General features: G+C 44.4%; 1 protein-coding gene across 1 annotated transcript; it reads left to right on the top strand.

Moving 5' to 3' along the window:
- Positions 1-284: 284 nt before the first annotated feature.
- On the top strand, positions 285-1,859 carry LOC136485089 (uncharacterized). The gene is made up of 6 exons (XM_066482035.1): positions 285-569; positions 648-911; positions 1,000-1,110; positions 1,215-1,299; positions 1,382-1,474; positions 1,556-1,859. Exons 1-6 carry the CDS (start codon positions 388-390, stop codon positions 1,751-1,753), a joined length of 933 nt encoding a protein of 310 aa, XP_066338132.1. The 5' UTR covers positions 285-387; the 3' UTR covers positions 1,754-1,859.
- Positions 1,860-16,521: the final 14,662 nt, after the last annotated feature.

Raw genomic sequence — 16,521 nt, forward strand, 5'->3', positions numbered from 1 at the left:
CATGAGATGCCACAGTCTTCTCAACAAGCACAACCGATACATGAACAACGAGTGCCTCCTGAAGAAGGTGATGCACAAGAAGATGAGGACGTGCCTGAATGGGAACTCCGAAAGAAGATTCCAATCCACATAAGGCCAGTTTATGTTCCGATCAAAGACGTCTCGTCGGTGTCCAAGTGGTATTCCCATGATCAGTTCAAGCCTGAAAACCAAGTTAAAAAAGTCCCATCACGGGGTTCTGAGGAGGCCGTCAGTAGCAAACTTCACCAAATTGCAAAGCAGTATCCAAATGTTGATGCCATCGAATGGTCAAAGGATTGCCCGAAAAAATATGAAAGAGGCAAGCCCTTCCTACCAAACCGGGACATCCAGCGCCTACCACTTGGAATGAGAAGGTTCCATGATTGGTACTTGCGTGTTCTCCCAACGAGCATAGATATCATACAAGCATGCTTTCCCACCGGCACATTTGGAAGCCCAGCCGGGAAAATTGTCTTTGACTTCAATGACATGCACACATGCTTTCACCTGGGAGAAATGGAGATGAATCTAATTCGCACGTGGTGCCTGTAAGTCCTTGTCCTCCCGATATGATATGAATGTAATCTTTGAATTTTGTTGTAACTAACCCACGCCGTGATTTGTAGAATGCAAGTGCACATTGTCAAACAAATGCCAAGTGTGAAAGCCGGGTATGTAGACCCTCAAGCTATAGCCCAAACAAATTTTAATTACCCTAAACGGTGGACACTGGATGCCAAAGAGCTAGCAGCTGCAAAGACTCTTCGGGAGAAAGAGCGCATCCGTAGTGCGAAGCTAAGGGAAGAGTCCCTTAAGGTTGCGGCATACATTGCTCTGGCTTTCAAAAATCTCCAACAACACTCTACTATATGGCTACCATACAACTTCGAGTAAGTTCAACTATAACTTAAAGCTATGTTCGATATATTTTATTCGATGTAAAAGAGCTTATCTAGTTCTATGATTAAATCCATGCAGCAACCACTGGATTTGTATAGCCGTCGATGTCGGGAAGAGCATGGCATGGGTCTTTGATTCAATAGATAAGGACCCGGCGACATACAAAGACTTCATATCGATTCTCAAGACGTATACATATCGACAATCCTCATTAGCTTATATGTCTGTATACATACTTGTAACGTTCACTTATGCATACTAACAAGTTGTATTTGCTAAAATAATTCGAACAGGGCATTTAGGTTCTATGTCTCTCATCATCACGGAAGGCATGATCCAGCGAGGAAGGAAAAGCTGGCTATAAAAACACTATGTGCGGTAAGTGTAACTTACTTCTTCAGTACTCCGTTACATGGCTGTCAAAAGCATTACCTAATATTTTCATATGCAAAACACACAGTGCCCCAAGCAGAGGCCTGGGAGTGTACATTGTGGATACTATATATGTTCTATGATGAGTAACACCGGTGCCTACAGGAGACACCCCTTAAGGGTAAGTTTGAACCTCTTCACCCGTAGTATAAAAACTTCATAAATGGTATGAAATACTAAACTGAAACTTGTTTTCTTGTAGTGGAGAGAAGAGAAAGGAATGAAAAGAGACCCATACAAGGATGACCAACTCTTAGAGCTCGTCGGCGACCTTTGCAACTTCATATTGGACCAGATTGTACACGTCAGAGGCGCCTACCATGATCGAGAGTCTGACTTAGGTACAAATCCTCAGTACCAACACCTTCGTGAGACTGAAAGGCTAGCTCTAGGACGTTGATAACAATGTGTATGAAATTTGTATATTTAATGATGGATTGTATATATATATCATTACGAATTGGACTTGTAATTGTACTTTATATAATACTATTGTGCTTGTAGTCGCGTTCGGAACGTTGGTCGCGTGGCGTTCGGCAACGCGAACGCGGTTCGGAACGTTGGTCGCGGGGCATTCGGCAACGCGGATGCTGGATGGGATATGCAGAAACAAATAGTTCTGGTCGAATTTGAATTGTAAATTTGAATTTTTTTTGGCGGGAAAACGTACTGTAGGGGCGGTTCTAGATTGAACCGCCCCTACAAACAGGTATTATAGAGGCGGCTGGCACTACAGCCGCCCCTACAAATAGATTTGTAGGGGCGGTTGGTTCTTGAGCCGCCCCTACAAATAGATTTGTAGGGGCGGTTCGTAATACCAGCCGCCCCTACAAATCGATTTGTAGGGGCGGCTCAATCACCAACCGCCCCTATAAATCGATTTGTAGGGGCGGCCTGGGAACCGCCCCTACAAATGCATGATTTGTAGAGACGGTTCGGTAGGGGCGGCTGGCCAAACCGCCCCTACAAAGGGTTACCAGCCGCCCCTAAAAATGCTTTTTGTAGTAGTGGATAGCTCGGCTCGGCCCGAGGCGGCCCGAGTTGGCCCGGCCACGCGAGCAGGCGGCACGGCGGCCATGGCTCCAACAACGGCAGCGCTACGGTGGCGGTTCCGGCTGATGAAGTGGCGCGGGAGGGACGGCGCTGGTAGTGGAAAGCGTTGGGGCTAGCGTCAAGAGCAGAGGAGGCCCACGGCTCTCTGTCCATGCACGCTCGCGACGCTCGGCCATTGGCGGCCATGGCGGTCACATGGCTCGGCGCAGAGCGGGGCGAGGAGAGCCTTAGGAGACTGGCGTGCGCAGTAGGGCGGACCAGCTTGGCAGCGGGGTGGTTCGTGGTGGCACGGACCACACACCCACGCCAGGGCGGTGGCGGCGCAGCAGCGGCTGCGGCGTCCATGGCGGCGAGAGACAGAGACAGAACGAGAGGGAGGGGGAGAATGGAGAACGCAGGGAGCAAGGGCTCGGGCTCGGCCTCTAAAACACGAGCGAGTGCGAGTTGGCGCGCATGCAGCGAGCGAGGTGTCGAGCGAAGCGAGCCGAGGGAGCCACGCGGCGTCGAAACCCTAGTGCGATCGGACATTGCTGCTGCTGCTTCGGCTGATTTAGAAATACCACCGCGAAAATATGACTGAAGCTCCCAATTTCGCATCTTCTAACTGCCGATCCGGTGGTCCTGTGATCACGGCGCAAGAGTCAAAGTTGTATATCTTTCTGAGTTGAACAACATTGCTTTAAGGATCAAGAGCTAACTCGTCCTAGATTTGGAGATATGGATCTTCAAAGTAAGGTACCTCAAAACCAAATTCTGCAGTTCAGTTACCGGCTGACTGAAACTGCATTCTTCGCCCCATTATACACCATAATCCAAGCAGTTTAAGCAAAAACCTCAGTAATACAAGTTGTATATCTAAGGGAGTACTACAACTTCTATTAAAAGTTCATGAACTGGTTCGGCCTGGTTTGGGATATACAGAGCACCAAATAAGCTAACCTGAAACTAAAATTCCCGTTCCTAGACTTAGAAAAATTTCAAGTGCTGAAAACAGCTGCTGATTCAAAGTTTGAGCCTCGGTTTGACTTGCTTACAAGCTGATCTAGCTGTTGGTCCAAGCATAAAGTTTGTTGTACATAACATGGACTCCAACTTTTATTTAGGTTCCACTGCCATGCAAACACTCTAAGCTGCAGTTCAAACCAAGTCAAAGTCGCATCACTATAAAGCTTAAATCACCCTTTTTGATCTATTGGAGCATTTTCTGGCCACCTGCTCAACCTGAACCTTTCATGACTTTTGTTGTAGAGTTCATATAGAGTCATTTGGGCAAGGTTGCAAGGTTTGGTTGACTTCATAGGTTTCCATCCACTTGATAAAGCAATTAATGCAAAGATATGACTTATCATTTCATGTGACTTTTTGATTCCAAACTTCATGAAACTTTTCCAGTGATCCATATAGATGGGTATTGACGTGAGACACATGAAGATATTCCAATAACACCAGCCAAGCATATATCTTGAAAAGACCTATATGTAAAGCAAGGGTGCAATATCCAAGTTTAGGTTGGGGCTCATTTCCATAGGTTTGACCTTGACATCTTCATCACCACTTAAGATGCCATGTTTGAGTTTAAATCCATTGCTTAACTGGTGATAAACACCTGGGGTGTTATAGCCCTCCCCCTTAAAGGAATCACGTCCCGAGATTCGGTGCGAAAGACTTTTATGGGAAGAGAAACTTGTCATCCAGTTTCCAACATCAGTGATAGCATTAGACTACTTAACTTCAAAGTATCAGAGAGGCTAATTTGGTCACGACACTTTCTGATACTTGCTCTTCGTCGTAAGTTGTTGGCTGAAGAATTTCCTTCGTTGGCGTCCATAAAGCATTGTTACATTGGAAGGAATCCAAGATAGCACTGTCCTACGTACTTCGTCCTCGATGTATGAAGAGCTATACAAACGTAGACTAAATACTTGTAGCATCTACTTCCCTAGTGGATATAGCACAGAACTTATGGACTTTGCACTAGATCGCAGTCGGTTGACGGATATTCCTTGCAACGGTGCTATATTTGTTCCCAAGTGTTGAAAAGCAGTTCTCTACTAAAGTGGCTTGAGCACAACTTCTCATAAAGGATGTGATCATAGACGGGGTAAACATCCTTTGAGGGCATGAGAAGCTAGTTAACCAATATCCAAACTGGTTGTAGCGGTGCACTCACTCATATGTCCACTGATGGAAAGCTACATAATGTTCTATGTGTGCAGTGCTCTTTCTCTGATAACAATACTGTATTACCTGAGTCAGTTGAGTGAGCGGTGAATGTGATAGCTGACTCTGTTGACTCAGCATTTTCGACGACCATTATTTAAGGGAATTCTCGTATCCAAACGGCAACAGTTATCTGAGTTGTATCTGAGACAACCCCTTGGGTAAAACACATGGAAGACACCTTAGGCATGTCAGCATTGGAGAACCATTGATGCAGAAGGATGTTAGCGAGGCTTGGAGGGCAACACAAGTTGCAAGTAATCACAAAACTAGGGACTAGTTCACTACCAAGCAGGTTAAGTAAAATTTGCCTTCGTGGTGCAGTTGCACAGCAAGTTGGGTTGACTTGCATCGTAGCAAAACCAGCTTTCTTAAACTATATTTGACGTCGTGGCTTCCATTCTTAGGTCAATCAATATCTCAAAAACCATAATCCAAAAATCTATGGTTTGACACCTTTCCAATTACTTTCGAATTGCAAGGGCACAATTTGACTTCTAGAACACCTTGACTGCTCACAGCATTGCTGATCTAAGCGGGCAAAAGCAAGGCACATAGGGGTGCAATTAGTCTCCTCAAGGGTATGGAGGGTTGCCTAACAGCAATACACCTACAAGTTGTAATTTCTTGGCATGAATTACAAACACAACCGTCTAATGCAAAGGATGATCGTAGTCACAGCGAAGTTGCAGATTCTGTACCCTTTTGTTTTCTATTCATATCTCACAAACTACTGCTCCAATATGCACAAATTTTGGTGGGAATGTAGATCCATGGGTCTTCTAACTACTCACCAAAATTCAACTCAACCAGACACCGTTTGACCATCCAAACAATTCATCTACCAAAACTGCTCTGTTCTAAAATAGCAGCAAACCAAGCCGACAAGATATCTCTCAAATCCGATGTTTTACTCAACCAATACTCAAACCAACTTAAGACATTGAAGGGTCCTAAGCAAGGAAGGAGATCACCAAGTTTGGGGTCAATCCAACTTCGTTTGAGTCACTAATCGTTGGCTTGAAGATGTTCGGTTCTGTACCTTAAAATCTAGACAGATTTCTCGTTCTTCTCTTTCTTTGCTTCATACGTTGTGGTGTGTGTTCTATACTCTCGATCTCTTTGTATAGCAGCAGCAGCAGCTCCTTTCTCTAAGGATGTAGACTAAGATTTTCCATATATGATTCTCAGGAAACAACTTAAATCGTTTGATTTAGACAAGCAACTTGACTATGCACAAGCATTGGACTTGTGACTATGCTTTCGGAACACAAAGCATACTCTTCATGGAGGGACTGTCCTACAGAGATAAGGGAACGTATCTTATTATCCTTCTGTGCCTCATCCAATAGAATCCGGAACAATCCTTTGATAGCACCATATACATAACGATGCTGACCGAAACTAGGAACGTGCTCTCTCTAGCTCTTTACTTAGCTGATATAGCATCCAGCACTATCTGTGTGATTGTCCAAGATGGACTTGACTTGACAACATAGGGCTTGGAGAAGGAAGCTAGTACTAGCATCGATGACCGGTTTTGCTGTTCGTTTGCTTAACATTGTTTTGTGAGCTCTGGCCTTCATAATTAGCAAAAAGTTATCACCTAGCCGGAGGTTAAGCTTCCTACTAGTAACTAATCAGTTGTCTCTTAACACTAGAAGTTCTCAACCTTCACTCTTGCCAACAATAGTTGTGATTAATGCATAACAGATGGTTGCCATCGAAGTCAGTAGACAAGGGGTCACACTAGAGATTGTTGATCTCGACTGTGCGATCAGCATGCACATAATAGTCAAGACTTGGATAGCCAGGTCATAATCATAATGTGACGTTCGATTCTTATTCCGACTAACCATTTGTCCAACATTAAGTGTTGTATGCCTTTCTGATCCAACAATGATGACATAAGTTGTTCACTAGGTGACGGAACATCAATACTGGGACAACCAAGTGGAGTCACTTGTCTACCACCTCTTGTAGTCGGTTAATGTTTATGTCGGTGACCTAGTTCTTCAAAGGTTATCCTTTTGTGACTTCAACAGGAAGCTCTACTACTTTTGGTCTGATATAGGGATCTTCGATAAGATATGGAGAGATAACCAAGGAAGAGCTCACGTGAAAATAACACATCGGTACAGTTCGGTAATGGATCATGACTAGAAACCTCGATACCAGCGCGCACCCAGCAGCACAACCATGCGTCGGCCGCCCACAAGGAGGCCCTAGGTTCCATCGCGGCATCGTAGATCGCTAATTGTGGCACCATTACTGAACATACAACCAAAGTGAAATTTCCAGTGGCGCCAATTAGATTGTAAGAACAAGAATTGTGCAAAAGAGGGATAGCAAACAAGGATAGTCACAAGGTTAGGAATTAACAAGGATGCGATCTGAAGGTCAAAACACAGCGTAAGAGAACATAGCTTAATTGCCAAAGACAACTGAGCAGTGGATTTCTTGCCTAATTTCCATATACGCCTCATGTCCACCAAAGTGATTACCAGATAAAGACTAACATGAGATTTGGTCTTGTCGAGCAACAACATGAGATCAAGACTGATAAACATCCAGGGACTTGAACGGGTTGGAGGCAAAATAAACGAGATTCGAGGGACAGAGCCATTGTGCTGACTAGGGATTGAGTCGATAAAGCAATGACATGATCTGCGAGGAAAAAGGTTCCAAAGCCAGGGCAGATAGCGATTAGCGTTGCACCAGATCATCTGTAGGAGAAAGAGCAATGAGGTCTGACAAGGATTTTTGCAGCAGGGTCCTCCCACACAGGAGCGGGACAACCATAAACATGCAAGTAATTAAGGAAACTAAGCTAGGGCCTAAGGTCAAGCAAAGGCATGGATAAAGGTCTTCGTAGCGCAACATTCAAGGGCTAGCAACCATGTGTATAGGCTCAGGCTCCTAAGAGAGAACTTAATTGGAGACGACAACCATAAGATCACCAAAACTTGGACGCTGCTCCAGGATAGCGCTCTTCCACACTCATATGCTTACCGAGGACAAAAGGGTGACAACTACGGCACTACCTAGATAATGAGCATCCACGCCTACATCATGGTCTTAAGCGAGCATTTCGAAACACTCAATCCAATTAGCTTAAATGGCTATTACGAAAGCACAAAGCTTGTACATAACAAGCAGTCACCTACAACAGCACCACTACACATATTAGGCAAAACATGGTGGTAAGGCACTGTTATCTTTTGTTTCCTTTTTACTGAGTAGGTGGATATCTCTACAAAACAAGTTTTACTTACATTTAGCAATTTAGTTTTCAAAGGGGTGAACTTTTTGTTAACTATTAACTCATCATCTATTTCCTTTGGAAGCCAACAAACGAGGCAAAGCTAATCACACACTAACTTCAAGCATAGCTATTCAAGTAGCATGGGACAAGGCATTTTGGCTAGCTTCACATAGGGAAGATAGTAACATCACATGGATCACAAGTTACTTACTATTAGAACAAGGTGAGGGAAGCATATTTATGCACAAGCACAATCATGATGCATGCTCGTCCTATTCGTCCTCACAAAATTGTCAGCCTAAGTGGCAATCACGTTCTATGTCGGTGGCATAGCACGTACTCTCTCGATATATAGCTAGTCGTCAGCTACATTCAATCTACGCATTCGTGGTTAGCGTACCTGCAGACAAATTCATTGCAGCCCATCCCACAAGATATAAATAAGCACACAATGAAAGCAGTAAACTAAGATACTCTCCATATATACATCCCCAGATATATATACTTCAGTATCCATAGCTACCCAATAGATATACCCACAATTAAGTACCTTCATATATACATGTGTGTAACATGTAAATATTCCAGTAACCATAGCTAACTCTCCCCTAGACCGACAATTAGACGATCATGCTCTCACAACTCACACTTACCTGGGCGTAGAGACAATTGATCCATACATTACCATTCAAGCGAATGTCATCCATACAATAGCACGCCGTATGGACGACGAAAGTAAAAACCCCCATGTTAGTACTTAGATAGCCACCTAATAGTCCTTAACTGGGCATAAAGGAGGATGTCGCTAGCATAGTTTTGCAAATTAGTTTTTGACAAATTTGCCTGTAGCTAAAGTTTTAGTTAAAATAGGCTTTTTAAAACCAAAACTTTGTTTTTAAAACAATGTACATGATAGTATTATGCTTAATCTTGCTCCGATGCCAGCTGTAACAGAACCGCCCAATTTATACAAGATCAAGTACGGCTGTCCCCGCTAACACGTTGACACGCGCATACTTTCACTCATATAAACCCGATAGTCCGCCGAGTGTCCCGAAAGATCTCGATAAATCAACATCACAACCAAGATCGCGTGATTAAGCAAATACACATCACATACACAGGGTTGCAGCGGAAATAATATTACAACTAGGTTCACAATTAAAAGTACCAGTTTGGGTTTCAAAATCGATTAGTGAAAACAACATAGCTTTCAAAAGATTACATTGATATATGTTCCAAATACATTGCTAGCATAAGTGACATCATCCGACAAAAGCATATAGATGAGAAGTAACTATAGAATCATCGAGCCACCGGCATTTAGCCACCATCTTCACAGGCCGAGAACTCCACCTACAACATGGTGGGATAAACCCTGAGTATGAGAATGTACTCAGCTAGACTTACCCGTCAAAACCAGAAATAAAGGACACCAAGGGTCATGCAAGGACTTATGAGGTGGGCTAGCTTGACACAGTTGCATAAAAGAGCTTATGAATATAGTGACCAATATAACTTAGCATCAAGTTTATCATCATTTACCTGTCCACTAGATTAGCACCTGTACTAGAGCACTCACTTGTTAGGAGCAATCAATATTAATCAGAGCAGGTATAATAAGGCTGTCATCAGCATATCATCATTTCTGAACCATTATGTTATTTAGTGTATCTACTTTGGAGATAAGCCCGTCAAGTTCTCACTAACCGGGAGAGACGACGACTCGAATCGAATTACAACTCAGCTGAGGGGGTATTCCTAACTCTCACCCTGGCATACTTTGCAAGGGTAGCCGTGGGTCACCTTTGGGACAACTTAGCAACCAAATTCGCGGGTTCGATCAGCGCCAGCACTCTCAGGGATTACCCTTCTGCCAGGACGATCAGGACTTTTAAATCACCTGCCCTTGGACTCACGCCTATGGCTCCCTTCCGAGGCGCACTTTATACTTATCGACTCCCGGCCTAAGGTGAGCTACTCGACTTCGTGGTCGGTCTCCAGACCCGGCCAACTAAGAGAGAGGCATGCGTTCAACATGAACAGGAAAGGCTCCAAGATTCAGTCCTTAAGCGACACAGAAGGAGTCACTACAAATTGGCATGCCTCCGCCCGGTCTTCATTTCAAATTAAGACAGGTTCTTTTCCACGATAGCAAATATAGCCAACCGTGCCATATGTATATTCCTATATCTCGCAGGTGACAGGAAACCACCTGACTTCTACCGCGTTTAAGCAGGGCTGAGCACTACACGAGCCTGAGCTACATAGGATTCAGGGTATCAATATCTGGACAATGATTGGATAACCAATGCAGCAAGTGTTTGCACCCAGCACCTAAACTTAATGCAACAATATATATGTAACAATAATACTTTAACTGCATTTCAGAAATTAGGAGGCTGAATATGCTCTGGGGCTTGCCTGGGATGCGACACAAGTCAGTTCAGTTAGCTTGCACCGTCATGGTGATATCTCCGGTCCTAGCACTTGCTTAGTCCTTCCATCTTCGGGATATATCCACCAAACCAAATCTTCGGGTTTAGCTCCAACATCGCATCCTTCACGTGGTGCATCTAGCATACCTAGATGAGATGCAATATGCAAGTGTATGAATACATGGAAGTGCAATAGACAATGCATCACATGCAGTAAGTAAGACAAGCACAAGGTTACATTAACATGCACAAGCACTTCGCATTGCCTACTTTAAATATCGCACAATTTATCATCCCACGATAGCAAAGAAGATTACAACACCAAGCATGACACAAATTTCCCAAGATCTCAGGTACTCTAACTCAACCATCATCAAAGGTATGAGCCACACTTAGCAATATACAAGCAAACAACTATAATTGGAATCTGTCAATTTCTGGATATGCAAACAGTAGCTACAAGATTTAGCTATAACTGGAGTTACACAAATCCAAATGACTTGCAAGAAGACATTTTGGAAAGATTATGAAATTATCTACATTTCATCTATAACCATCACAGCATGATTCCCAAGTTAAGTAGGTCAAAATTATACCTTTACAGAAACTGGTTCATACAAAACAGAGAGCAACAAATCCTGTATTCTAACTTTAAACAGTTGTAACTCAAACACTACTCGGCCAAATGATACCAAATTTTAACAGCAGCTAGATACATAAATTATCTACAACTTTTGTATAAACAAGTTTTGCAATAAAGCACATTGTCATGAAGAACTTTGCTAAGTTCCCAGATCTGTCCATAAACCACATCGGCAAGAAAATAATTATTAACTTATGTTGCAAATTCATAATTAGGCAAAACCAACTTTACCAATATTTCACACATGACTAAAGAACACCAGAAAACCTAGTGTCCATGACCAAATAAATTCTTTTAATGCATTTCTTAATTTATTTTAGATAACAAGGTGACTTAATGAACATATACCAAAATTATACAATAAATTCTATAAAAATTACAGTGGCTCACATATCCTCTCAATAGTCTACTGTACAAATTTCACTCCATTTGAATATGTATAGCAACCTCTATGAAAAAGAGAAATTGCTAAAGCAAGAAATCATGTGAGAGCAAGATAAACCAATAACTCACTCATACTTCATCCAATACTCATGAAATTTTTACCACACATCAACTACCACATGAGTAGCATGCCACAAAAATTTCACTTCATTTGGAGCCCTAGATCTGCAGTTATGGAAAATAACAAATTCAACTAGCATTACAACCTTACTGCACAAATCTATTTTTACCGCAAAATATTGAAACTAAAACATGCCATATTATAGATCTAATGCATAGACAATTTCACAAGGATTCCAAAAAGTCCTCATTTGCTATTTTACGAATTTCCTATGAATTACTATGAATTTCCAAAGATTCAACAAATTTACTGCAAATAGGTCATTATCGGCACTATTCCTTTGAGTCACAGACTTCGCAGTTAGACCCTTACATTTTGTCAAATTTGAGCCTGAGACCCCTGGTCGGAATTAAATGCAGAGGAGCATGCCGGACTTGCTGTTGCTGGCCGAAGGAGGCTCGTCGGCGGCGGTGGAGTGGTGGTGGAGCATCAGCAGGGCCACGCGCACCCAGGGGATAGCTCGGCTCAGCCCAAGGCGGCCCGAGTTGACCCGGCCACGTGAGCAGGCGGGGCGGCCATGGCTCCAACAACGGCAGCGCTACGGTGGCGGTTCCGGCTGATGAAGTGGCGTGGGAGGGACGACGCTGGTAGTGGAAAGCGTTGGGGCTAGCGTCAAGAGCAGAGGAGGCCCATGGCTCTCTGTCCACGCGCGCTCGCGACGCTCGGCATTGGCGGCCATGGCGGTCGCGTGGCTCGGCGCGGAGCGGGGCGAGGAGAGCCTCAGGAGACTGGCGCGCGCGTAGGGCGGACTAGCTTGGCGCGGGGTGGTTCATGGTGGCACGGCCACACACCCACGCCGGGCAGTGGCGGCGCAGCAGCGGCTGCGGCGTCCATGGCGGTGAGAGACAGAGACAGAACGAGAGGGAGGGGGAGAATGGAGAACGCAGGGAGCAAGGGCTCGGGCTCGGCCTCTAAAACACAGCGAGTGCGAGTTGGCGCGCATGCAGCGAGCGAGGTGTCGAGCGAAGCGAGCCGAGGGAGCCACGCGGCGTCGAAACCCTGTGCGATCAGACATTGCTGCTGCTGCTTCGGCTGATTTAGAAATACCACCGCGAAAATACGACTGAAGCTCCCAATTTCGCATCTTCTAACTGCCGATCCGGTGGTCCTGTGATCACGGCGCAAGAGTCAAAGTTGTATATCTTTCTGAGTTGAACAACATTGCTTTAAGGATCAAGAGCTAACTCGTCCTAGATTTGGAGATATGGATCTTCAAAGTAAGGTACCTCAAAACCAAATTCTGCAGTTCAGTTACCGGCTGACTGAAACTGCATTCTTCGCCCCCTTATACACCATAATCCAAGCAGTTTAAGCAAAAACCTCAGTAATACAAGTTGTATATCTAAGGGAGTACTACAACTTCTATTAAAAGTTCATGAACTGGTTCGGCCTGGTTTGAGATATACAGAGCACCAAATAAGCTAACCTGAAACTGAAATTCCCGTTCCCATACTTAGAAAAATTTCAAGTGCTGAAAACAGCTGCTGATTCAAAGTTTGAGCCTCGTTTTGACTTGCTTACAAGCTGATCTAGCTCTTGGTCCAAACATAAAGTTTGTTGTACATAACATGGACTCCAACTTTTATTTAGGTTCCACTGCCATGCAAACATCCTAAGCTGCAGTGCAAACCAAGTCAAAGTCGCATCACTATAAAGCTTAAATCACCCTTTTTGATCTATTGGAGCATTTTCTGGCCACCTGCTCAACCTGAACCTTTCATGACTTTTGTTGTAGAGTTCATATAGAGTCATTTGGGCAAGGTTGCAAGGTTTGGTTGACTTCATAGGTTTCCATCCACTTGATAAAGCAATTAATGCAAAGATATGACTTATCATTTCATGTGACTTTTTGATTCCAAACTTCATGAAACTTTTCTAGTGATCCATATAGATGGGTATTGACGTGAGACACATGAAGATATTCCAATAACACCAGCCAAGCATATATCTTGAAAAGACCTATATGTAAAGCAAGGGTGCAATATCCAAGTTTAGGTTGGGGCTCATTTCCATAGGTTTGACCTTGACATCTTCATCACCACTTAAGATGCCATGTTTGAGTTTAAATCCATTGCTTAACTGGTGATAAACACTTGGGGTGTTACAGCCGCCTTCGTCCAAGTCACGTCTTGCACCCTGTTGGACTACAAAACAAACACTTGCAAATTTATTAGTCCAATTTGGTTATGTTGGTCATCAAACACCAAAATCCAAAGTAAATGGGCCTAGGGTCCATTTTCCTTACAGGATGCTTCTGATTTAGATCTTTCTTGGCACAAGTGTGGACCTACAATTTTGATTATCTTGAACTTCCCTGTGGCCTTCTGTTTCCGAGCATAGACCCTCCAATTGCAATCTGCATTCTCGCACACCACTGTGTAACGGTGCTCCACATAGGAGTGCCTCACCTTGAATGGTCTTTTACGTCTCATAGAATATTCCTATAACCACCTTCTCAAGGTGGGCAAGTCCTTGAAGACCATGCCGTTCTGAATTTCCACGCTGTCATCGGCCTCAAGAGCCTCTAGTAGTTCGTCATCTCTTCCTTCTCCATAAGCATGTTGAGAATGACTGAGGTCGCTGAATTCATGAACTAGTGGATCACGATCAGGACACAAACGCCTGATGAGCTCCATTTCTTGTTCGCTCAAAGGTGCAACTAGGCGGTCATCATCAGAATCAACTGCTCTTGTTGTGCCATAAGGATCCTCATCATCCACACTGTTAGAGGCTATGAACCCTGGGTCCACGTTGGATGATGGAGGCACAGGAGGACAACCATCATTATCAGGATTGTCTCCTGCATATAAAGCACAAATATGGATACAATTGAGACAAAGGAATGGAATGAAAGAAGAATAACGAAAGCGAAAGTGTTACTACATCACTTACTTGGATGATTCTGGGTCAAAGGGGTCTCCTGAGGGGCAGCAACTCCATCATCGGACCGACATACTGCACGAACATCGGGATGTACTCCAACCTCATTCGGGGGCGGATTGAGCATCGAGCACCAGAACCACATCTTCCACATCCACCTCGCGGTTGGGTAACGGAGGGTCAGAAGGTGCCGGATTCCCTGGTTCTGGAGAGAACCCATGAGGGGGTGAATGCCCATTAGGGGGTGAATACCCATTAGGGGTGAGATCATTGGACAACTTCCGCACAACCAAATCCAAACATTGAAACTCGTTCTTCATGACAGTTTTGACATATTTATCCCATTGAGCCTCTGATGCTTGGGACCAACTGCCTAAAAATATGGCTTGATTTACCATAGTGAAGTACCCCCTCAACTGAGATGACATCCTCATTTGAATTGTAATGAAGCTCATCACGAGCACTACCAAACAACTCAGAAAACAACGGCCGATAATCGAACATGAGAGGCACCCTTTGCATTCCAACAAAACTGACATTCCCAAACTCATCTTCCTCCACACTTCCTCCATGATACAGGGTGACTACGTTGTCCATCTAGTTGGTATGCACAACATCAAAGTTACTACGAGTTTAACTAATAAGGGTATAACTAAATTACATATATAATTAAGTATTCCACAGTCTACCTAAATAAATAAGTATCTAAACTACCTAGCTATCTATCTAACTATATAACTAATTTTACTAACTACAGTTATTACAAGTACTACCTATATATAACTTAATTACCTAACTATCTAACTTACAAATAAACTAAATAACTAAATTAACTATGTACAAAAGTATATAAATAACTAACAATCAAAGAATCTATCCAAATTACCTAAATATATAACCTCTACATAACTAAATTGTCTCACTAAATACCTAAATTAACTAACTAAATTACATCACTATATAACTAAATTAGCTAACTAAACTATCTAAACTAACTAAATTGTAAAACAATTTAAAAAAATAAAAACATACCTGAGGCTGCCGGCCGGCCGAGGATAGGGGTGGCTGCGGCCGGTGGGGGGGTGGGCGGCGGTGGCGCCAGGCATGGCCACCGGCGGCTGGCTAGCCGGCGCGGACGCCCGGGAGAGGCGGGGGCTGCCCTCGCCGATAGTGCACGCGGAGGAGGACGATGGGGCGACGAGGGCGGCCGAGGGAGCGGAGAAGGGCGCGGAGCCCCTCGGAGCTGGTGCCACGGACTGCTGCGGTGGCGCTGCCGACCGGAGGTGGTGGCGCGGGCGGTCGGAGGCGGTGGCGCGGGCCGCAGCTAGAAAACATAGAGAAAGAGAGAGAAGGCGCGGGAGGCGGTCGTCGGAGTGGAGAGTAGGAAGAAGAAGACGGCTCGTGGTATAGGTATAAGACCTCGGCGCCAAGATATGTGGCTCCAAGATCGGCGCCAAGATTAGTGCCGCCAACCTACCTACCACGTCAGCACCACTTGGATGCCGCGTTTTTCCCGGTCAGGCATCTCGGCGCCAAGACCTACGGCGCCGAGACATGTCACCTCGGCGCCGTAGGCCACAGCGCCGACCCACAGGGTCCAAAGATCAGTTTACGTCGCCCAGGGGGTTAAACGTAAATTTTCTTCAAAATAAAGGGCTAAATTGCAAAAAATTAAGTCAAAGCCACAGCACAGGCCGCCTCAACAAAAACCTGTGACACCCTAGCTCAGATCCACCAGATGCTGCATAATAAGGCCGCACCATAGCGTGCCTCTGCCCGAATCCTGCATCGATATGTCCAATTTTGCAGCTCATCTCTCTCCACCTTATGCTGCACAGACCCCGCTGAATTGTAACACAAACCAAAAAAAGGGCAACCTAGCAACTCCACCTAGCTATATCAAATCGCAGAAATAGTAGGGGACGAATCGGATTGAAGTAACAACAAATATTTGGTTTTTGTTGCCCCTATAAGGATGAACTAATCCAAGGCCAGATCTGCACTTCCTGGGCCAACCGAGCGGAAGAGGGCTGAGACAACACCCATAAAAAGATATAGGGAAAGGAGTAGAGCGCTGTGAAGCGGGCATGGTGTGGTGTAAGAG

Source organism: Miscanthus floridulus, chromosome 10 (genome assembly GCF_019320115.1).
Source record: "Miscanthus floridulus cultivar M001 chromosome 10, ASM1932011v1, whole genome shotgun sequence".
In the NCBI taxonomy this organism is placed as follows: Eukaryota; Viridiplantae; Streptophyta; class Magnoliopsida; order Poales; family Poaceae; genus Miscanthus; species Miscanthus floridulus.